This window comes from Anomaloglossus baeobatrachus, chromosome 6 (genome assembly GCF_048569485.1).
Source record: "Anomaloglossus baeobatrachus isolate aAnoBae1 chromosome 6, aAnoBae1.hap1, whole genome shotgun sequence".
NCBI lineage: Eukaryota > Metazoa > Chordata > Amphibia > Anura > Aromobatidae > Anomaloglossus > Anomaloglossus baeobatrachus.
In genome coordinates, this window is record NC_134358.1 from 507,286,976 (window position 1) to 507,311,289 (window position 24,314).

At 48.0% G+C, this 24,314-nt stretch overlaps 1 protein-coding gene across 2 annotated transcripts in view; it reads right to left on the reverse strand.

Moving 5' to 3' along the window:
• The window catches only part of NCAPG2 (non-SMC condensin II complex subunit G2), a 265,879-nt gene that overhangs the window by 221,121 nt on the left and 20,444 nt on the right, over positions 1-24,314 (reverse strand). For both annotated transcript variants that reach the window (XM_075315453.1, XM_075315452.1), the window contains exons 2-3: positions 10,756-10,839; positions 7,715-7,903 (exon numbers count right to left, since the gene is read on the reverse strand). In XM_075315453.1, coding sequence (XP_075171568.1) covers positions 7,715-7,903; positions 10,756-10,839 — 273 coding nt within the window. The remainder of the gene's footprint in view (positions 1-7,714; positions 7,904-10,755; positions 10,840-24,314) is intronic.

A 24,314-nucleotide genomic window follows, 5' to 3' on the forward strand; every position in this document is an offset into this window, starting at 1 on the left:
TAGCCTGGTGTCGTAATGCCCAGGACGCACCCACGGCTCTGGTAGAATGGGCCTTCAGCCCTGATGGAACCGGAAGCCCAGCAGAACGGTAGGCTTCAAGAATTGGTTCTTTGATCCATCGAGCCAGGGTGGCTTTGGAAGCCTGTGACCCTTTGCGCTTACCAGCGACAAGGACAAAGAGTGCATCCGAGTGGCGCAGGGGCGCCGTGCGGGAAATGTAGATTCTGAGTGCTCTCACCAGATCCAACAAATGTAAATCCTTTTCATACCGATGAACTGCATGCGGATAAAAGGAAGGCAAGGAGATATCCTGATTAAGATGAAAAGAGGATACCACCTTAGGGAGAAACTCCTGAATGGGGCGCAGCACTACCTTGTCCTGGTGGAACACCAGGAAAGGAGCTTTGCATGACAGCGCTGCTAGTTCAGACACTCTCCGAAGAGACGTGACCGCTACCAGAAAGGCCACTTTCTGTGAGAGTCGAGAAAGTGACACATCCCTCAGAGGCTCGAAAGGCGGCTTCTGGAGAGCAACAAGGACCTTGTTTAGATCCCACGGATCTAACGGCCGCCTGTACGGAGGTACGATATGACACACCCCCTGCAGGAACGTGCGCACCTGAGAAAGTCGTGCTAGACGCTTCTGAAAAAACACGGATAGTGCCGAGACTTGCCCTTTAAGGGAGCCGAGCGACAAGCCCTTTTCCAACCCAGATTGTAGGAAGGAAAGAAAGACAGGTAACGCGAATGGCCAGGGGGATACTCCTTGTGCAGAGCACCAGGATAAGAAAATCTTCCACGTTCTGTGGTAGATCTTAGCAGAAGTGGACTTCCTAGCCTGTCTCATGGTGGCAACGACCCCTTGGGATAATCCTGAAGACGCTAGGATCCAGGACTCAATGGCCACACAGTCAGGTTCAGGGCCGCAGAATTCCGATGGAAAAACGGCCCTTGGGACAGTAAGTCTGGACGGTCTGGTAGTGCCCACGGTTGGCCGACCGTGAGATGCCACAGATCCGGGTACCACGACCTCCTCGGCCAGTCTGGGGCGACGAGTATGACGCGGCTGCAATCGGATCTGATCTTGCGTAACACTCTGGGCAAGAGTGCCAGAGGTGGAAACACATAAGGGAGCCGGAACTGCGACCAATCTTGCACTAAGGCGTCTGCCGCCAGAGCTCTTTGATCGCGAGACCGCGCTATGAAGGTCGGGACCTTGTTGTTGTGCCGAGACGCCATTAGGTCGACGTCCGGCACCCCCCAGCGGCGGCAGATTTCCTGAAACACGTCCGGGTGAAGGGACCATTCCCCTGCGTCCATGCCCTGGCGACTGAGGAAGTCTGCTTCCCAGTTTTCTATGCCCGGGATGTGAACTGCTGATATGGTGGATGCTCTTTCCTCTACCCACATGAGAATTCGCCTGACTTCCTGGAAGGCTTGCCGACTGCGTGTCCCTCCTTGGTGGTTGATGTATGCCACCGCTGTGGAGTTGTCCGACTGAATTCGGATCTGCTTTCCTGCCAGCCACTGCTGGAAGGCTAATAGGGCAAGATACACTGCCCTGATTTCCAGAACATTGATCTGAAGGGTGGACTCCTGCTGAGTCCACGTCCCTTGAGCCCTGTGGTGGAGAAAAACTGCTCCCCACCCTGACAGACTCGCGTCTGTCGTGACCACTGCCCAGGATGGGGGCAGGAATGATCTTCCCTGCGTTAATGAGGTGGGAAGGAGCCACCATAGCAGAGAATCCTTGGCAGTCTGAGAAAGGGAGACTTTCCTGTCTAGGGAAGTTGTCTTCCCGTCCCACTGGCGGAGAATGTCCCATTGAAGTGGACGCAGATGAAACTGCGCGAACGGGACTGCCTCCATTGCTGCCACCATCTTCCCTAGGAAGTGCATGAGGCGCCTTAAGGGGTGCGACTGACCCTGAAGGAGAGACTGCACCCCTGTCCGTAGAGACCGCTGCTTGTCCAGCGGAAGCTTCACTATCGCTGAGAGAGTATGAAACTCCATGCCAAGATACGTTAGTGATTGAGTCGGTGCCAGGTTTGACTTTGAAAAGTTGATGATCCACCCGAAAGTCTGGAGAGTCTCCAGCGCAACATTCAGGCTGTGTTGGCATGCCTCTTGAGAGGGTGCTTTGACAAGTAGATCGTCTAAGTAAGGGATCACCGAATGACCCTGAGAATGCAAGACTGCTACCACTGCCGCCATGACCTTGGTGAAAACCCGTGGGGCTGTCGCCAGACCAAATGGCAGAGCTACGAACTGGAGATGGTCGTCTCCTATCACGAAACGTAGGAAACGTTGGTGCTCTGTAGCAATCGGCACGTGGAGATAAGCATCTTTGATGTCTATTGATGCAAGGAAATCTCCTTGAGACATTGAGGCAATGACAGAGCGGAGGGATTCCATCCGGAACCGCCTGGCGTTCACATGCTTGTTGAGCAGCTTTAGGTCCAGAACAGGACGGAACGAGCCGTCCTTTTTTGGAACCACGAAGAGATTGGAGTAAAAACCTTGCCCTTGTTCCTGCAGAGGAACAGGGATCACCACTCCTTCTGCTTTTAGTGAGCACACCGCCTGCAGAAGGGCATCTGCTCGGTCGGGATGTGGGGAGGTTCTGAAGAACCGAGGCGGAGGACGAGAACTGAATTCTATCCTGTACCCGTGAGACAAAATGTCTGCTACCCACCGGTCTTTGACCTGTGGCAGCCAAATGTCGCAAAAGCGGGAGAGCCTGCCACCGACCGAGGATGCGGAGGGCTGAGGCCGAAAGTCATGAGGCAGCCGCCTTGGAAGCGGTTCCTCCGGTTGCTTTCTTGGGGCGTGACTGAGCCCGCCAGGAATCTGAGCTCCTTTGCTCCTTCTGAGTCCCTTTGGACGAGGAGAAATGGGTCTTGCTGGAGCCTCGAAAGGACCGAAACCTCGACTGCCACTTCCTCTGTTGAGGTTTGCTTGATCTGGGCTGGGGTAAGGAGGAGTCCTTACCCTTGGATTGCTTAATGATTTCAGCCAATTGTTCACCAAACAGTCTATCTACAGATAGCGGCAAGGTGGTTAAACATTTTTTGGAAGCAGAATCCGCTTTCCATGCCTTTAACCACAAGGCTCTGCGTAAGACAACAGAGTTGGCAGACGCAATTGAGGTACGGCTTGTAGAGTCCAGGACAGCGTTGATAGCGTAAGTCGCAAACGCAGACATTTGCGAGGTTAGGGACGCTACTCGCGGCACTGCTGGACATATGATAGAGTCCACCTGTGCCAGGCCAGCTGAAATAGCTTGGAGTGCCCACACGGCCGCGAATGCTGGAGCAAACGACGCGCCAATAGCTTCATAGACAGACTTTAACCAAAGGTCCATCTGTCTGTCATTGGCATCTTTAAGTGAAGCCCCATCTTCCACTGCAACTATGGATCTGGCTGCAAGCCTGGAGATTGGGGGATCCACCTTTGGACACTGGGTCCAGCGTTTGACCACGTCAGGGGGAAAGGGATAACGTGTATCCTTAAGACGTTTGGAGAAACGCTTATCTGGGTAGGCATGGTGTTTCTGGACTGATTCTCTGAAGTCAGCGTGGTCCAGAAAAGTACTCAGTTTAGGCTTGGGATACCTGAAATGGAACTTCTCCTGCTGTGCAGCTGCCTCCTCTGCAGAAGGGGCTGGGGGAGAAATATCCAACAGTCTATTGATGGCCGCTATAAGGTCATTTACCATGGCGTCACCATCAGGAGTATCCAGATTGAGAGCGGTTTCAGGATTAGACTCCTGATCACCCTCCTCTGTCTCATCATGTAGAGACTCTTCTCGCTGAGACCCTGATCCGCGTGATGACGTGGGGGGTCTCTCCCAGCGAGCACGCTTAGGCTGCCTGGGACTGTCATCTGAATCAGAGCCGTCAGGCTGAGATGCCTGGGACCCCCTTGAAGCACTGATTAACTCCAACTGAGGGGGACCGGGGAACATTGCCGCAGCAGTGTCCCTGGACTGAGTAACTGGCCTGGCCTGCAAGGTCTCTAGGATTTTTGTCATAGTGACAGACATCCTGTCAGCGAAAACAGCAAACTCTGTCCCCGTCACCGGGACAGGGTTCACCGGCGACTCTGCCTGGGCCACAACCACCATAGGCTCCGGCTGACGAAGTGGCACAGGGACCGAACATTGCACACAATGGGGGTCATTGTAACCTGCCGGTAGATTAGCCTCACAAGCAGCACAAGCAGCGTTCACAGCCTGTGTCTTGGCACCCTTGCGTTTTGCAGATGACATGTTGTCGTCTCCTCAGAGCAATAGGGGTATACAGCCAAGAAGCGACCTTACAGTGCAATATATATAGATATATCTGGTACAGGAAAAAGTACACCAAATAACACTGTGGCACTAGTGGGGCCAGCACGAATGTGCTGCTTACCGCCCGCTTAACGCGGGTGTGTGGTCGCCAGAAATCCCTTGTCTGGGTCTCCCAGAGCCTGTGTCCGTTCCCCAGCCAGACTGCATGCAGGAATGGCTGCCGGCGTCTCTGTGGAGGGGGGGGCGGGCCCTGGGTGTGCTCAGACAAAAAGCGGGAAACCTGCGTCCCACTGTGCCCAGTGAGAGGGCTGGAGCATGTAAATAAGGCTCCAGCCCTCGGCGCTGACGATTGCACAACGCCTGTCCCCTTCCCTGATTGACAGGGAGGGGGCGGGAACGAAGCGGAGCTAGGCCGCAAAAGCCGGGGACTAGATTTATAAGCGCCGCCGTCGTAAAAGCACGGTCGGCGCTAAGTCCCCGGCGCACTACAAGTCCCAGCCGCGCCGCCGCTCCCGGAGCGGCCGGCGCGGTAGTTCCCAACACATAAAGTCACTCAGCCAAGCTGCAGTGACTCAAACCCCAGCGCGCAGCGCTACTGTCCCCGGCGCACTAGCACACCCAGCAAGTCTGGAGTGTGCGCGGCCAGTCCATAGGGGGACACAGAGTACCTGAACGTTGCAGGGCCTTGTCCCTGAACGGTACCCCGGCTCCTTATCCAGCAGGTTCAATGGGTCTGTGGACGGAGCCCGGCCTCAGGGCTTGGAGGCCGGTAAGATCCCACTTCCTCAGAGCCCCTCAGGGGGATGGGGAAGGAAAACAGCATGTGGGCTCCCGCCTCCGTACCCGCAATGGGTACCTCAACCTTACAAACCACAAGTGGGGTGAGAAGGGAGCATGCTGGGGGCCCTAGTATGGGCCCTCTTTTCTTCCATCCGACATAGTCAGCAGCTGCTGCTGACTAAACAGTGGAGCTATGCGTGGATGTCTGACCTCCTTCGCACAAAGCAGAAAACTGGTGAGCCAGTGATCCCACTGGGGGTGTATAGCCAGAAGGGGAGGGGCCTTACACTTTTTAGTGTAATGCTTTGTGTGGCCTCCGGAGGCAGTGCTATACACCCAATCGTCTGGGTCTCCCAATGGAGCGCCGAAGAAAACAGTTTTCAACAAACAAAATAAAACAAAATATAAAAATATAAGCAATATAACATTTAGTATATTGCTTATATTTAAGTGAAAAATTTATTGTAGTGCAATGTGAAGCATATATATATATATATATATATATATATATATATATATATATATACACACATACATACATATATATATATACACACACGATATATATGTAATCTATATTACATAGTGTATTACATATTTACAATGTATTACAGTTTTGTGTTCTAAAGTTGTATTCAAATAAATATATTTAATGTTCTAAATATCTTGATTATTGTATCATAAAAATGATTAAATGTCTGATGTTCATATTGTACTACAATACATTTTTCACTTAAATATAAGCATTTTATGTGGGAGTCGGAGTCGGTGCAAGGGAAACTGAGTAGTCTGAGTCGAAGCTTTGGCTTACCGACTCCACAGCCCTAATTGTTACTGATACCATTCTGGAGTAGATACGATGTTTTGAGGGCTTCTTTTGGCAATGTTATGGCAAAAAAAAAAAAAAAAAGATATACTGAAGTTCTGTATTTTTTTTTCTCGTATACCGATCAGATAATTTATTTTATATTTTGATAGATTGGACATTTCTGAACGCGGCGATACCAAACGAGTGTATTTTTTTTTTTTTTAAAGCGGCAAAAGGCGGGTGATTTGAATTTGTATTTTCTTTATAATTCTTTTTTGTTTTACTTTTACTGTATTTAACAGTCACCATAGGGAATTTGAAGCTCGGATAAAACTGATTGATTGTGCTTTACAGAGCACTGCATCAATACTGGTCTGTATAGCTGAATTACTATGTATGAACGCCAACTCGCAGCTGGTATTCACAAATGGAACGTCATGACAGGTATGGAGGTTATCAGCTGACCCCTGACTATAATGACAGCCAATCGGCTGTGGAATAGCCACATGGTGAAAGTGCTCTTATTGAAGGTGCACAAATACTAACTTATGATCTGGTTCATTTTTTTTTTTTTGGTTTGGCATGGTCAAAAGAAAAAAAAAAAAAAAGGGGCCATGGTCCATTCTGAGCTAGGCATTTCATCTATTTAGCTGTAACAAATGGTTATTCCCTTCTAAGTATAGTGGAACCTCGGTTTACGAGTAACTCGGTTAGCGAGTATTTCGCTATACGAGCAAAGCTTGCTGTAAATTTGTAACTCAGTTTACGAGCAACGCTTTGCTGTATGAGCAAATACTCACCGCACACACTTCCGGTTGCGTACTTTCACCGCGCTGTGACCTGCTCTTGCAGTCCGCACAAACACACACATATTATGCTCAACTATCCTCCGTTCCCTCGGCGGCCTCTTCCCTGGTTCTTGCAGTCCGCTGGTATGTGGATCCGATAACAATCGCAGCTGACGCAGGTGCTACCGCAGCCAGTGCTTCCCAATGGCAGCGCGCTGGCCAATCAGAGGCAAGCTGCGCATGCCAAAGACGTCAGCTGCTGAAGCGCTGACAGCGGCAGCCGCTGCATCAGTCGCGATGGTTACCGGATCCACATGCCTGCGGACCGCAAGATCCAGGGAAGAGGCCGCCGAGGGAACGGAGGATAGGTGAGCATAATATGTGTGTGTGTTTGTGCATTTGTGGGAAGGCACAATAGGGGACCAGGATGGGACATGCTACAAGTTGTGGCACAAATTGTCTGAATTTCATAATTTCCTATGGGAAATTTTGCTTTGCTAGACGAGTAACTTGGTTTACAAGCACACTCCCAGAACGGATTGTTCTTGTAAACCAAAGTTCCACTGTACCTCTCTATATGTTACTGTAAGGAAGTGTTTTGCCAGGCTAGTGCCCTCTAGAGGGCAGAAAATAGTTTAGTCGGTCAAGGCCTATTTAGCTTTATATGACCTCTGCTGCTGTGTGTGCACAATTTCAACTCTAGTGTTGTACTGAAATATGACATCTTTTTGCTAGATATGTCAGTGTTTTGGTTCTTTTTTATAAATATGTTTTGCTAGCTACACAGTTGCCAATACTTTACTATATCGATATACTATTGTCAGCTTTTTGTCTCTGCATCATATAGCACCACGTCCTATTTTTTTTCTATAGATTTCTATTTCATTATTGTCAAGAGTTAAAGTTTCTTCATTTTCAGATATATCATGATCATTTATGATCCCTACATTTTTGCATGGCGGCAAAGGTCTATTATTTCTAGACCGAATTGTAACTTTCATAACTTGAGAACACCCTTTTAGGGGGTTTGACGTTTTGTGCACATACCATATCTGAAGCTCCTTCCACCTCCATGTCGTCATCACTGTCATCAATTATTCTGTTCCACGTTTCCACTGGATTTTCCCCCAAAATGTCTGTCAGCAAAGTCTTCAGCTTCTGCCATAATTCCTCTTTCTGTTTCCTCGGCAGCTCTTCTAGTAATTCCTCCAGATCAAAAGGATCAAACGCATTTTTCTGGGGAAAAAAAAAAAATAAATAAAAAGCTTCTAATGACAATCAGAAGAGATAAAGAATGGACACAGAGGATGGTACAGAGCGGATTGTATTCAGCGCCATTAATGGACTGTGTAACATTGGAGGAATCCAGCAGAATGTCTAGAAAGTGTATACTGAGCATATCCAGAGGAGGGTTATCGTGACAGAATACAGTGGTACCTCGCTTAACGAGTAACCCACTTAACGAGAATTTCGCTTAACAAGCAAAGCTTTCTGTAAATTTGTAACCCGATTTACGAGAAAGCTTTGCTGTGCGAGCAAAATCCTCACCTCCGACACTTCCGGTTTCGTCCGCACTTGCAGTCCACACAAACACGCACATGCACGCACACACATACAGTATTATGCTCACTTTACCTTCCGTTCCACCGCTGGTCTCATGGTTCTTGTAGTTCCCGGGTACATCGCGACGTGCTCACGGCGAACTACAAGTACCATGAGGCCGGCGGTGGAACGGAAGGCAAGGTGAGCATAGAATATGTGTACCTTCCATTACATCGCCGGCCTCCTGGGTCCTGTAGTTCGCCGCTCCGCTCCAATCCAGGCTGTGCATCGGCATCCATAGCGACGAAGCAGGAACTTTCTGGTTCCTGTCACCGCTACTCAAAGGCAGAGCGCTGGCCAATCAGAGGCAAGCGGCTCTGCCTTTGACGTCAGCGCTCTGGCAGGAAGTTCCTCTCTCATCGTTATGGTAACCCGATACACAGTCCGCACCGGAGAACAGCAAGTCCCAGGAGACCGGCGATGGAACGGAAAGTAAGGTGAGCATATAATATGTGTGTTTGTGTGTGTTTGTGCATGTGTGGAATGACAGAATAGGGGACCAGGATGGGACATGTAACACATTGTGGAAGGAATTGTCTGCATTGCAATGCTTTCCTATGGGAAATCTTGCTTTGCTGAACGAGTAACTTGGTTAACAAGCACAGTCCCAGAACGGATTGTTCTCGTTAAGTAAGGTTCCACTGTAATGTATACTCTTATTTCCTAGGTTTTCTAAAGTGACAATTTTCAGGGCTTGTAAAGTGCTCATAATGGGAACATATATACTGGAGGAAGACGTGTAAAATATTAATGTATTTGACCTGGTTGAACCATTTATTAACAATTGTCTGGGTTGGGGGAGGGGGGGGGGGAGATAAAGAAAAGGGGACTTAAATGGAACCTTGCAAGTATAAAAAGGCTATTACCTGTATATATCGGGTTAATGTGCAGGTTAATAGCATTTGAATCCTGCCTGGCACCTGCAGATTCAAACCCGCTGCCGAGTGGAAATTAACTTTAATCCTCCTGGCAGCATTCAGGTCGCAGTCATGGGAGAGGCATCGGTGCGGGTTCAGTCACCGCTCTTTGCATGGAGAGCAGCGGCTGTGACTGAGCACCTCGCACGGACTGCCAGCTGGTACTAATGCAGACCGGCTATCAGTCAGTGTGGTGTTCAATGTACAGGCGCCGGGCAGGATTCAAACACTATTATCCTGCAGATTAACTCCATATCTGAAGGATAATAGGGGTTTTACATGTGACAGGTTCCCTTTAACTATGGGCTGTGTCTGAAGGTGTACTCTCCAATTTGGCAAGAAGCTAATCAGTCAGTGAGAAAACAGTATAACTAAAAATATAGAAAAGTGAAACAACAAGCAGAATAAGTGATCTGTCCCCCAAAGAAGGCTCCGAGAAATATTTTACTGCGAGTGCCCAAAATCCTCTTTTCTATATTGTTTCAGTGGGGAACATTGAGAAATATCCAAAAACAGTCCCCAAGGGTGGGAAGAACAAACTGAATGAAGGAAATGTAGTATAAACTCTCAGGTTAGACTCTAGACCACTGACGCTTGCAAAACATTTGTTCCTAAGCTGCCATTAGCAGAAGCATAGGGGTGCACTATGTAGAATTTAGAGAAAGTATGCAGAGGGGACCAGGTGATAATCTTACAGAGTTGTAAGGCAGAAGCCTGATGCCGATCAGCCCAGGAGGCCCCCACTGTGGGAGTAAAGCAAGCCGTTACATAGGGTGGGGGTGGTCTCTTTGCTCGCTAAGCTTTGAGGATAGCAGATCCAACGGGCGATGTTGGCCTTAGGAGGCTGCCAACCCTCTGCAATGTCCTTCAGGTAAAACGAATAAGGATTCTGATAGTCCTGGGCAGAAAAAGGCGCACTGGACTGGCTAGGTCCAATTAGTTTAGGGACCGCTCCGAGGGATGAGAAGGAGATAGAACAGAACAAGGGAAGAACAATGGTGGAAGGGAGAAACCACCTTGGGAAAGAAAGAAGGAACTGGGCATAAAACCACCTAATTTCTTATCCATCGTGGAGATGGGTAACAACTAGATTTGAGCGAGTATCTAACTATTTGTATTCGCTATACCCATAACGAGTATGGTCTACTATTTGCGTATTCATTCCGAATAGTGTGTGCAATGCAAGTCAATGAGAAATTTTACAAAGTAATGAGTATCCTGAATTTCGCATGAATAGTACGGCATTCGGGTTACTCGTTCCTTTGCGAGTTTTTCCCCTATTGACTTGCATTTCACGCTATTCGGAATGAATACACGAGCATTAGAAAGTACTCGTTATGAATAGTTAGATACTCGCTCAACTCTACTAACTGATTTGAAAAGGCCCTGTGTAATGACTGATTTCCCACATGGTGGCACTATACAGAATTAGTGACTGTTTTCCCTATAGATCCCAGCTGGGTGGTCCAGAGGGATAACGTTTGTGATTAGTTTATTGTTAACCTTACAACAATGAGAAGTTGTCCAAAGAAAAGATCCACTTTAACCTATTAATAACACAGTACTTACATGTATCTCGATGAAGTGTAGGAATTCTTGTACCGTCTCCTTTCCTACGGCCTGTAGAAAGGCTTCACGCTTTGAGAGTGTAACCTGTTGATACAAAATAGGAACATACCGTAATATTTATTATAATTTATGAACAGCCTAGTAAATCAATGAACAAATAGGATAATGATGGGCTTGTTTCCAGTTGTCTTCAAGAGCATACCGCTCCCCTGCCTCTAGACATCCTGCTTGCTGTGGGGTGATGCGCTCCTGAAGATTCACAGTTTGGTTTGGTGACATGGCTGAGCCATTGACTGAACTATGTACTCTCAGATACTTCTAGCACAGGCAGCTTTGCCCCCGCAGCATCGGAGGAGCGCAGGAGCATGGAGAATGGAGGAGTTCAGAGATTTAGACAGCTTCAGGGAGGGGCACACTGTTTGCCTAGTAAACCATTCACCTCTCTGACCACCGACGAGGCCGGTAACATAAGGCTCCTTTCACATTGTGTTTCAGTGACTCCGTCGGGGCATACGTCCGAAATCCCACCCCTCCCCCCACCAAACGTGTTTCGGACGTATACGCCGACAGGGCCATTGACTATAATGGAGCAGACAGAGCAAGCATAAGCTCTGTCTTGCACAATTTTCGGGTCTATACGCTTTCTGCAGGCGGATGCCTAGACGTAGCAGACTACGTTTGGGTGTCCGCCTGCAAAACGCGTATACACCCGAAAATGGTGCAAGACAGAGCACACGCTTGCTCTAAAAGAAAAAAATTGGTTATGATTAAGGAAGTCTAACTTCTGAAACGCGTCAGCCGTGTGTTTATAACTTGCTGCACTATGATTTTTAATTAGTTTTCAATAAAATGGAATTTTAAGAAAAATATTTTCCCTATGAAGACGTTGCTGCTGGATATTTTTTTTTTCTGCAATCACGTTTAAGCCTCCCTTATTCCATGCACCGTCTGACCTTCTCTACAACATGAATTAACCAGCATAATATCATACGATGAGCTGTATTTTTTCTTTTTTTACTTGTGTGTTTCACATGCTTGCTCTGTCTGCTCCATTATAGTCAATGGCCCTGTCGGCGTATACGTCCGAAACAAGTTTGGTGGGGGGAGGGGCGGGATTTCGGACATATGCCCCGACGGAGCCACTGAAACGCAATGTGATAGGAGCCTTAGAAAAAAAGGGTAAGCTATAGAATTAAAAATCCTCCCATTCTTGAGAACAAAAAAAAAAGACTTTCAATAAAGAGTAAAGTCCAAAGTTACTTGTTATCACAAGAACTTTAAAATTTTACCCATTTAAAAAGATGAGACAAGCCCTGAAACTTTCTATATTTTACTCCATGTGTAGTGAATATTGTGCTTTCTTTGTGGACCGGAATTGGAATCAAATCAAGGTTCTTATAGAAAAGCATTGTATATTTTAAAAAAATATAAATAAATAATAATAAAGGAATTACTGGTCCCTGAAGCAGATGATGTGAGATCCGGGTAGTCACAGAGCAGATCATGTACTGTAATTACGCTGGTGTGGCAGTGATAAGGGGGGAAGGCAGAGACTGACAAGCTAATTGACACCAGAACTTTGCACACTTGTCAGTTCGCAGGTTGGCATGCTCGGAAAATAAAATGTATGTTTTGGAGGATTTTTGAAATGCTAAAAGCAGGGTTGTCCAATCTTTTCAGTGTGAGGGCAAGGGCTTCTTTACTGGATTAACTTACTTAGGCAAGCTTCAAGGGTGTGTACCCTTTCAGAAAACATTTCCTAATATGCACTGTACAAACCCCCCCCCCAAACAACCTGTGCTTTAATTACCCTCGTGTTCCAACACATTGTCTCCGCTGCTGCAGCCAATCACTAAGCTCAGCAGCTCTGAGCAACCCATGGCGGGTACAGAGGCATGCGTGAATTGCCACGTGTGGTGTAAGACAGAAGGTTAAAGGTCAGTTTTGGGTCAGCAGCTGATGTGGAGCCTTAGGCCCGTTTCACATGTCAGTAAAAAACACAGACGTTCTTTACTGACGTGTAAAACACGCACATGTCCCTCCGTGTTCTGTGATTCACGGCACACGTGGGTTGTCCATGTGCAATCCATGATACGTGATCCGTTATTGCACATGGACATTACTCACATGTCGCGTTCCTGCTGTCCGTGGTGCTGAACTCCTCGGCTCTGCAGCATCCACCCACCGCTCTCTGCAGCTACGTCCGGGTCGGCTTGGGCTGCATTCATGAGCCAATCCTGGAGGCTGCAGAGAGCAGGGGTTGCACAGAGTGTCGCAGGAAAGGGGAGTTGAACATGTTTATTATTTTAAATGTCCGTGCTTTTCTGGTACGTGTTTCACAGATCACACCACTGTGTGGTCCATGGGTCATCAGTGATGCCAGAAAAAAACGGACATGTCTCCATGCAGCAATTACGGACACGCGTGAATAATCACTGATGTGTGAGCAGACCCCTTGATTATAATGGGTCTGCGTATGTCCGTGATTCTGGTACGTATAAACACTGGCACATACGTACCAGAATCACTGATGTCTGAAACAGGCTTTACACATTCTTTAGGCAGTATCGCACATGCTTTACTTCTGCAATAAATGTCTCCAAAACTGGGTCATTCAGAAGTAGTGATTGGTAGGAGGCGCTGTGGATGGGTGATTAATGTTAATTGTGGACAAACCCCTTCAATACTATGAAGACTCAGAGAGAGCCTGTCAGACATAATTCCCTAGGCCACACAGTGATTGACAGCTCTCTAAATGGATGGAGACCCATACAGACGGAGCCATCATTCACGCTCCAGGGGGAAGCAGGACGGTAATACCTTCCTTGACCCTGGAAACATTTAAATAGCTTTTCACATAAAAATACTGAAGCATATAGAAAACTATTCTATGATGGATGGCCGTCCCTCTTCTCTTATATCACCCTCTGAAGTGAATGGAAAGGGAGCTGATGCATCACTTCTGCAGCGCGTATTTTTCAGCAGAGATGTGAAAAGGAGGATCCGTTTACAAGGGCTGATGAGATTAATGATCATCACCCATTTATCAGTTATGATCGTCTTGGTAAAACATGCCACCGATCACCCGATGAACAAGCAACACACTCGTTAAATGGCTGATTAGATTGCTTAGCGAAGGAGTAAAAAAATAAATTAAAAATAAATAATCAGTGTTAAGAGCAAATCTTCCTGTATAACTGGGTCATCTGCAAATGGTATGAAGAAAGAATGATTGTATTAAAAGGGGCTGTCCAGGTTTGAGAGCCAGGTCTGCAGTCACTTTATGGCTTTGCAGACGATGTTACGATTCCATGTTATTGCCAATGAGAGTCATCTGTCACATGACCGCACGGATGTGACTTGCATACATGTGATCATATACAAACACGTGTCATCTGGCTTCTCAATAGAAGTGAATGTAGAGAAGCTGGACACGTAGAGTCGGCACAAGACTGCATATTTGCAAATCGCACGCATTTAGTCATGTGACCACGCGCATCGGCAATACCAGGGAAGTCTAACAGCGTGTGTGACGCCGTGGACTAGCCAGGTAGTCACAAACACAACAACAACACACACACCCACTCCCCTGGTTAGGCAACAGCAGTCAAACAAAATCCTTGTTGCCACCCTCCAAGCTTGATGTCCACACCAGGTGGGGCGGAGCCAGGCGGTTGGCCCCACCCACTGAAGAGTTCACAGGCCTGGAGGCGGGAAAAAGCAATTAGAGTTTGGAGTTCAGTTTTGGAGTTGAAAGTGACAAGAGGGAAACTGTTGGTGTCTGGGTAGGAGCCCAGGCACTGTCAGCAAGGTCGGCAGACGGTGGTGGCAGTCTGCCGGAGTTGGTGCAGGTCAGCGGAACCGTAGGACCGGGGACGGTCGGTGGCCCACCAGTACCGAGCCGAGGAGCAGATCTGTACCAAGCACAAAGGCAGGGCCATCAGACCCCGACCAGGCTAGGAGCCGCCGACAACGGTCAAATCCGATAGTGACCAGGACCCCAGGGGTTCCCTCACACCCAAGACCCGACAGAAGGCAACCGTCCACACAGTGAGGATAAAAAGCCACCGCCATAGGCTAGAGATCCAAGGGCCAGCACCTGCGGGCAAAACGGGCTCCTTCGGTACATACACGTCGGGGAGCGGACTACCAGTGGGAAACCATCGGAGTCAATACATTCACAGCGGTGCAGGGAAAGACAGTCACCATCAACCTGTCCGGGGAGAGCAAAGACACTGCAGCCGGCTGCGGGACCCGTCCATCCAGCCGTTTGGTTTACCAGAGACTCTGTGAATCTGTGCCTGAGTGAGTACAACAGTGCCATCTGGCACCGCGCCGCCCCGCAACCCTGCACCCCAGCTACCCTGCCTCCCCGTACCACCACCGGGCCCCGGGATCACCAACCCCTACCCACGGAGGGGGAACCAACATCCTAGCTGCTCCCTGCCATCGCTCCCGGGATCCCCGTCACCAGCAGCGGTGGTGCCCATTATCACCACGACCCGTGGGTGGCGTCACGAACTATCTCCCCAAACAAACCATCCCTTTTCACTCGTGGGCGAGGAGCGCTGTTCGAGTCCCCGGGTCCGGCCCATCGCTCGAGCCACCGAGCAGCAGCAGCCCCGGACCCGAGCGTAGAGAGCGCGGCCCCTCAGCCCGCGACACGTGCACACCACACACAGTTAAGATTCAGATTGTGCAGTTGCAGACTCTGCTCACAAACCTGGACAACCCTTTTAAAGGGAACCTGTCAGGTTCAATATGCACCAAGAACCACGAGCAGTTCTAGGTGTATATTGCTAATCCCTGCCTAACTGTCCCTGTATACACTAGCATAGACAAAGATCTTTAGAAAAAGTATTTCTACCTATCTTTTATCTTATGCTACTGAGCGCGGAGACTAGTCGCAAGGGTGTTAGTTCCCCTGGCTAGTCAACCCCTTTAGAATGTTAGTATGCTCTTGTGAGTTTGCTAACATGCTAATGAATGTGCAGCATCAGAGCATGATCTCACTCACCTCTCCGCTGCCATCGCCGCCTGACACTGGTTTTCTGCTGAGTGTGCATGACCCGGACTTTTGGTCATGTGCACTACTTCAGTTTGAAGCTGGGACACGTACACTCGGTTTCATAGTGCGCATGACCGAAAATCCGGGATCATGTGCACTGAGCCGAAATCCAGTGTCGGGTGGAGATTGCAGCGGAGAGGTAAGAGAGATCATCCTCTGACGACGCACAATCATTAGCATGATAGCAGAGCTACAGGGGCGTATTAACATGATAATAGAGCCAACTAGTAAGGTAAGTAACGTCCTTGGGACTAGTCCTCTCGCTCATTAGCATACGATAAAAGATCTTTAGAAATACTTTTTCTAAAGATCTCTTTATCTATGCTAGTGTATACAGGGCATGGATTAGCAATATGCACCAGAACTGTTCCTGGATCTGGGTGCACATTGGACCTTACAGGTTCCCTTTAATGACTGTGTGGAGCCCCTGACATAGTCAGGCACCACTGAGTACTGCATCCATGCTGGGTCAGTACAAACACGTAATCCTGATGGCTGAGTAGGGTGTGGACACACAGACACATAGTGGCTAGGTCACACACACCATAGAGGGGACCCCTGGGCAGACCCAGGAGGGGGCGTGGTCTCCACATTCCAGCTAGTGGTGCGGTGGAGAAGCTGAACCAACACAGAGTCCGCAGCATAATCAGCAACGAGGGGGCCCATAAGTGAGATAGGGCACGAAGCCAGCTTTACTTGGTCCATGCTGCCAGCAAACGGGCCAGAAAGGGGAGAACGGCAGCTGTGGCTTCCCTGAGTGATTCCCCCAGTACTACAAGTCAGGGGTCACCCCAAACAAGAAGGGCTAGGAAGGCGAGTTGACAGTCACCCCTATATCAGCCTGAAGGATACCTGGTTCATCATAGCATCGCCCGGGTTGCCCCACTCTACCAGCAAAAAAGTGAGTAAAAACCCTAAAAGACATTTCTGGACTGTGTGTGAGTTCTTCTGCGACCTGTGGTACTACGCACCTGCACCCGAGCCCCTGGGACCAGCCTCACTCTCGGGAGGCCATAACACCAAGCTGCAAACACCATCAGCCCCAGACGCTCGTTCAACAGCAGTGGAGGTCCCCTATCACCCTGACCGCAAAAACCAGAGTGGCATCACGATTCCTATAGAAGTGAACCTGACTTACCTATGTTCAGAAGATTTCCAGCACGTTAAGACCCTGCAGTGTCCCCTGAGGTGGAGTGAAGTCCCTGAGGTCCTAGAGGCAATCGCTGCAGGTGAGGGGCTTCACATCTGCGCTCTACCAATGTGAATGGGGACATAAGCACTGACCGACATGGATAATTTGTGGCCTGAAATGTACATGTACAATGTCTACATGCACCTCTAGAATGAAGGACAGTAACTGACAGACAGCAGGTTATATGTGGGACAACCCAGTGTCATAGGCAAGGGTGGTGCTAGTCCCAAAATGCCTGGAAGTGACCAGCTTTCATGTCCAGGTTTTAAAGGGAATCTGTCACCAGGTTTTTGCTACCTCATCTAAATGCAGAATAATGTATAGAAAGAGACCCCGATTCCAGCGATGTGTCACTTAATGAGCTGTTTGCTGTCATTTCGATCAAATAAATCAATGTTTTCTCTGCTGCAGATCTAGCAGCTATACAGAGCTCATGAATATGCTGGACTACCTGCAGCATGCCAAGTAGTCCACTAATGATCTACTACTGATTAAACAGTGATTTTATCAAAACTACACTAAGCAGCCCAGTAAATGAAACACTACTGGAATCAGGATCTCTGCCCATACATTATGCTGCTTTCAGATTAGGTGGCAAAAACCTGGTGAGAAGTTCCCTTTAAGTGACATTAGTCTATACACAGGAGAAACTCGTGACCAGAATCCAAAAGAACACATGTTCCCAAACCTCTCCACACGTTTCCAGACGCTCTTCCTACATATTAATAAAACAGATCATGACTAACAGGATTCACTGCCTTCACATTCACTCTGCCACAGAAAGAGCATACTGTTTAGAAGCAATCTTTGTGGGAGTGATATCCTATAACATGACTAATACTGTATGCTCAATTTACCAACACAACATACGTGGCAGCAACGCTGTGCACGACTTTCCCTGAAGAGCTAGAACTGTTGTTCTCATCTGTTCTTCAGCAGCACACCACTCCTCGGCCTCCAAGTTGCTGGGGTAGGGGGGTCGTTTGGGCCAGTAACTTAGTGGTACTGTTGATATGAACTGAGTGCTCTTACCGGAGGCTAGAAGAGGCAACTCTGCGCAGGAAGACTAAAACCAGGGGCAAACACCTTTTGGGTATTTGCACATGTTGAATATTTGGTTGCAGAAATGTCTGCATCTCTTGGCAGGAAAAATGCAGTTCAAAACATGGGCGAAAAACACAGACAAAAAAGCTGAAAAAAAACTGCCACGCCGCAGCTTTTCTGCACTGAGAAAACACTAGATGTGTGCACGCACTTCAGGATTCCCATTGATTTTGCTGGTGTGCCGCCCCCGTGCCAGCAGCCGAGCTGCTCGGATCCAGATCCATGGTGGCTCAAGGGTCTCCGGACCTGGGGGTCGTGCGGCCACTCAAATGAAGGGGGTGGTATTTAGAGGGGAATGTATTAGAGTTCGTGATGTTATGTGGTAATTAGGAGTACCACCGCTGCAGTTGGGAGTACCCGGGGATGATGGAATAGGGCAGCCAGGTGTTGTGACCCTCCACAGGTAGGGGGAAATACCCCGGGGCTTGGTGATTGTGGGAAGATTTGGCCGTTGGATGCAAGGGGGTCACTGTCGTACTCACTCAGTCCATTAAGCTGAAACCGACAAGTGGTCAAACAAGTCTCTGGACACTGCTACTGTGACGCCCTGGACCCCAGGGGTCACAGAATAACATCACACACATACACACACCCCCCCTTCAATGGTAGGAAACACCCATCAAACAAAAACCCTTGTTGCCCCCTCCAGGGTCTGATGTCCACACCAGGTGGGGCGGAGCCAGGCGGTTGGCCCCACCTACTGAGGAGTTCACAGGCCTGGAGGCGGGAAAAGCAATGAGTTCAGTTTGCAGTGGAGAGTAGTGGAGTTCGGGAGTTGAGAGGAGGTTGAAGTGGAGAGACTGTGTGTGTCTGGGTCGGCGCCCAGGCACAGTCAGCAAGGTCGGCAGACGGTGGTGGCCGTCTGCAGGAGTTAGTGGACGTCTGCGGAACCGTAGGACCGGGGTCGGGCGGTGGCCCGCCGGTACCGAACCGGGGAGCGGAGTGAAGCTAAGCACCAAGGCAGGGTACTCAGACCCCGACTAGGCTCGGAAGCCGCCGTAACGGTCAAATTCTTTGATTGCGGTCTGGACCTCAGGGGTTCATTCCCACCCAAGTCCCGTCAGAAGGCAACAGCCCAACCCGTCCGGATAAGAGCCACCGCCAACGGCCAGAGATCCAAGGGCCAGCGCCTGCGGGCAAAACGGGCTCTCCCGACACGTACAAGCTGGGGAGCGGACCACCCGTGGGAATCCATAGGGGTCAAACACTTACACACAGGTGCAGGGAAAGCCAGCCGCCACGAACCTGTCCGGGGAAAGGTGAAGAAACTGCAGCCGACTGCGGGTCCCGTCCATCCAGCCGTTTGGTTTACCAGAGACTCTGTCATTGACTACCTGAGTGAGTACCCCAGTGCCATCCGGCACAGCGCTGCACTGCTGCCCCGCATCCGCGCTGCCTCCCGGCACCTTGCCCCTATTCACCAGCAAACATCCAAACCCCCCCCCCCAACCGGGGCCCCAGGACCAACCGCCCCTACCCATGGAGGGGCCAACATCTCAGCTGCTACCTGCTATCGCTCCCGGGAACCCCCGTCACCAGCAGCGGTGGTGCCCACCATCACCACAACCCCGTGGGTGGCGTCACAACCGACATCCCACCACCAAACCTCCCCCCTTTTCACTCGTGGGCGAGGAGGCGCTGCTCGAGCCCCCGGGTCCGGCCCCGTGCTCGAGCCACCGAGGAGCAGAAGCACCGTACCCGAGCGCCAGAGATTCCCCAGGCAAGCGGTGCTCCCCAAAAACCCCTCTCCGCCCGGGACACTACCGCTGAGGCGAGCTGAGTTCGGGTCCCGTCCCCAATGGTGCTGCCTGGTGATCCGTGACCTGCCTCCTGGCACTAAGTCTACTTCTCTGTTGTTCCCGGTACTATGATACCTGCCGGGTCCCGCTCCCTACTATGGCTAAGTGTGGGAGCTTGCTCTCAGGGTATAAGCTTGGGATTTTCTGTCCCGTTTGAGTAGAAAGTCCTATCCCCCTCGTTGTGCTAGTACCCCGATTTTGGAGCGGGTGGAGAGCGGATCCTGAAGGCGCCGTTCTCCTAGGGTAAATTGTCGGGTTGCCTGAAGCTACTCCCTGACATAGGGTCCACGCACCCCGTCGTGCCTTGGTTCCAGCCCGGTGATGGTGCAAGACCGCCGGCTGTCGTCCTCGACAGATTCATGCCCCTTGCCACGATCCCCTGCGACCGGGGTCCAGCTCCTCTAGGCCCAGACCACCGTCTGCCACCTAGATTGCTTCCTAGGAGCCTTGCTCCTGACCTCTTTCTTTCACTTCTCAGACCCGACTCTCTCTCCTGACCTCCCCTCTCCAACCTCCCCCCCCCCCCCCCACCCAGTGGGCGACTCTATTCCACTCAAGCCCTCCACTGGTGTGTTTGGTGGGTGTGCTGCAGACTGTATCTAGGGTTTTGATTAGCTTATGTAGGCAACGCCATGTAGTTAGAGACCCTAAACCAAGAAGGAGGTGGATACTGCACAGGAGGGCAGATTGTGCAATACCCTGTGACGACCCGATAGTCCAGGGGCGTCACACTGGCATAAGGATTTGCTTGCAATTTTGTGCCAAAACTTCAAGCAAACACACAAGATAAAACCGCACTCTGTGCACACAGCCTTAGTTTGTTGTGATCTGGCTGTAATGCAAAAATCCTGCAAACAGCACACACTGCTTGGCTAGGAAACCGAACACAGACACCAGGGTGGTCGGTAACCTAAGCAACAAGCTGTAAACTACGAACTTAAAAATGCCTGCATCCTTGAGAACAGAGAGGAATTTTAGTACCAGGTAAATTGCAATGTTTATTGTTTTCACAAGCACCTTGCAATTTTAACTATTTAATAACTGTAGAAAGCACCTGTATTCCTATTTGATGGCATTCTCCACACACGTGCCATTAGTGAAATCTATCCACATACTGAAGGCACCAAGAAGTACGGTATTTTATTATTTCATAGGCTTCCAGTACATTAAAAAAAAAAAAAAAAAAAACACAGATGTACTTCGCTTCTGGCGATCCAGAGTTGATTCTTTGCTGCTGCACCACTTCTTTGTAGAAATGGTTGCATAGGTGACGTCACAACATCACTGGGGTCAGCAAGGACACCAAAGTAGATGATACGGGAATGCATACCCCCAGTGATTGGCCGCAGCGGTCTCATGATGTTGCAATGCTATAGCCAGATCAACAAAACATGGGGACAACAGAAGAGCGCCATCACTTGAGAAGAAAGCTCTAAGTATGGCTGATTTGATTATACAAGAAACCGATGGAAACAAAAAATGTAAAGGAGGACATCTTTTTTTAAAACCTTCACAAATGATAAACGGACGCGAGACATCTGCTTAAGTACGGCCTACTAATCTAGACGTTATAACCCTGTAACATTTATATACAGCAGTATTACATAAGTACAAGATAGGAAGAACCTGAGTGGTTCCGGAATATTGGATGTAAGAAATAAAATTATTTTCTTCAGGTTTTCTTAACTGCACAGAAGAATATTATAGCCCCTTAAAAGCCTCATAGATCTCAGACGTGGACTCAACGCAAAGAGCAGAAGTGATCAATAGAAAATAAGGGTCCACACACGGCTGTGTGCGCTAAACTGCGGATTCTACATATTCTATACATAGCAAAATCTGTCACCCGCAATAACAGCCTTAGGCCTCACTGACTCGTCCATTTATCAGGGATAGAATATTTACCCAAAGTCTATGGTACTATTCACATGTTCGTGACTTTTTGAAGACCTCTGTGCCAGAAAAAGAAAGCGCCGAGTCTGTTTTTGTCTTCTTTCACACGTTCGTGCAAAACACACACGTTTTGCACAGTCCGTGGTATAGGTGCGTATGTGTGTGTGTTCAGCGTTTGCTGTCAGTGTACTATCTGCGTGACAATAGCATACTGACAGCATGAACTTCTATACTTACCTGTCCCAGACGCTGCTGTCTCCGGTGATGCTGCTGCTTCCACATCCGTGGTGCAGTGAATATGCAATGAGCATAATGAGTGAGCCCAGAAGCACGTGACAGCAGCACCAAAGACAGCAGTGCTGGAGACGGGAGTATAGAAAATAATTTTATTTCAAAAAACACGTTTTCTCCGGTACGTGCACGTGGAGGACATCAGTGTGCGATCTGTGTGACACCCGTGCCTCCGGGGAAAAACGGACATGTCGCTGTGTGGAGCCCATGGACACACGATCCGTGTGAAAACTCAGATGTGTGCACAGACCGATTGATTTTAATTTGTCTACGTGTGTACATTTCCCAAGTAGGTGTGAAAACGGACGTAACATGTACCGGAAACCAGGGCTGTGGAGTCGGTAAACCAAACCTTCGACTCCGACTCCTCAATTTCTCTTGCACCGACTCCTACATATATTGCTTATAGTTAGGTGAAAAATGTATTGTAATACATGAACATGTGTATGTGAACATCAGACATTTAATAATTTTTATGATACAATAATCAAGATATTTGGATAGAACATAAAATATATTTATTGGAATGCAACTTTAGAACACTGTAAAAACATTAAAATTAATACATCTAGTTATCAAATATTTCATAGTAAGACATATACGTTCACAGTTCTGTTTATGTTGGAGGGCATAGTTTATTAATAAAGTTTATAGGGAATAAGTATTAAAATATCTATATTGAATATACTTGAGTACTGACATGGAAGGATATATATAAATCCTTCCCGAAGCTTCCAGAAGGTTACGTCATATGGAACTATATTCAACTAGAACACCCTATATGGATTGAACAGTTGGTATATAATACACGATGGAGGGGGCCACTGGTCGCTCCTCCACATTGCCTGCTGTCAGAAGACTCCAGTGCTGCAAGATGAAGACACGCTGTCCGGCCTAAGAGATGACACCCCCTGCTTTGCCATTAAGGAACCAAAGAGAGATGGGTAAAGATTTCCCATTGATCAGTATGGACTAAATGAACTCTTTTTTCCATAAGCTAACAAAGTATATTATTTTTCCTTTCTGTAACTGAACCCTGGCAACCATTTTTAAATAGATAAAATACATTTATTTTTTACATTTTTGAAGTCCTTTCTTTCATGCGCCTTTACGTATTTGAAGAAAAATATATTTAAGAGTATATTTTTTAACATTTGGTGAGCCAGCTATTCGTGATTTTTTTTACATTTTTTGTTGTTCCTTCACTTTGCATAAGGGGGGTCGAAGTTATAAGTATCTTAAGTATCTCCTGCAAAGGATCAGGAATCGACAATTTATAAAAATCACGCAGAACCTAGGAAATACGTATAAGTCAAGTTGCATGAATGTTTTTTTTTTAAATGAACTTTAAAGACTTTGTAAAGCCACAGAAGTTAACTTTTGACGTATTTTTGAGCAAGAAAGATAAAGTCAGTCCATAAGAAGTATTGGACGTGTTGAATAAGGTGAATCAAGTCTTAGAGGATCATCTGATCAGTTCAGGTAAGAAAATGGATTTTATCTCTTCATATGTTAAGCAAAGTAAACTTCAGTTCACTTATACAGATATTTCTAATGTGGAAGAGATTTGGTTACGCTTTTATGGGGAGTGTGAACTTGAGAATTCACGTATAGAATGTACAAGGTCTTTTAATAGAGAGAAACAGAAAATCAGAAATGTCTGTCATTTAGTCTGTGATTTTCACAAGTTAATCGTAGAAAAATGTAAAAATGGTGGAAATAGACAACCTGAATTGTCAGGAGAGTCAGTGACAGAGAAATCCAAAGACTGCTTAGAACCTGGAATGTCAGTCAGTGATATTGTGAATTCTGACTGTAATGTTGGAAATGATAAATCAGATTTTGACTGTAATTTTGCAAATCAGAATTTTGATAATGGCGGCAGACATGTGCTACATAATCAAGGTGCCTTTCAGCATACTGGGAAAGAAGCAGGAAATGACGTAGAGAAGCCAGAAGGGGGAGGAGCCAGAGTGGGAGACGTGCAGAAAGGACACGTGCAGAGAGAAAATGGCGACGATCAGTTTCTAAAAATAGAACAGGCTAAGTTAGGGATTAAACTTAGAAAAAATTTATTGGACATATGCAAATTAATTCCCGCATATAATCCTAAAATACATGTTTGCAGAAATTCAGAGATATTTGAAAGTTCCATTGAGAAGTTAAATTTAACCAATAGTGAGACGAATCAGTTATTCCGTATGTGGATACC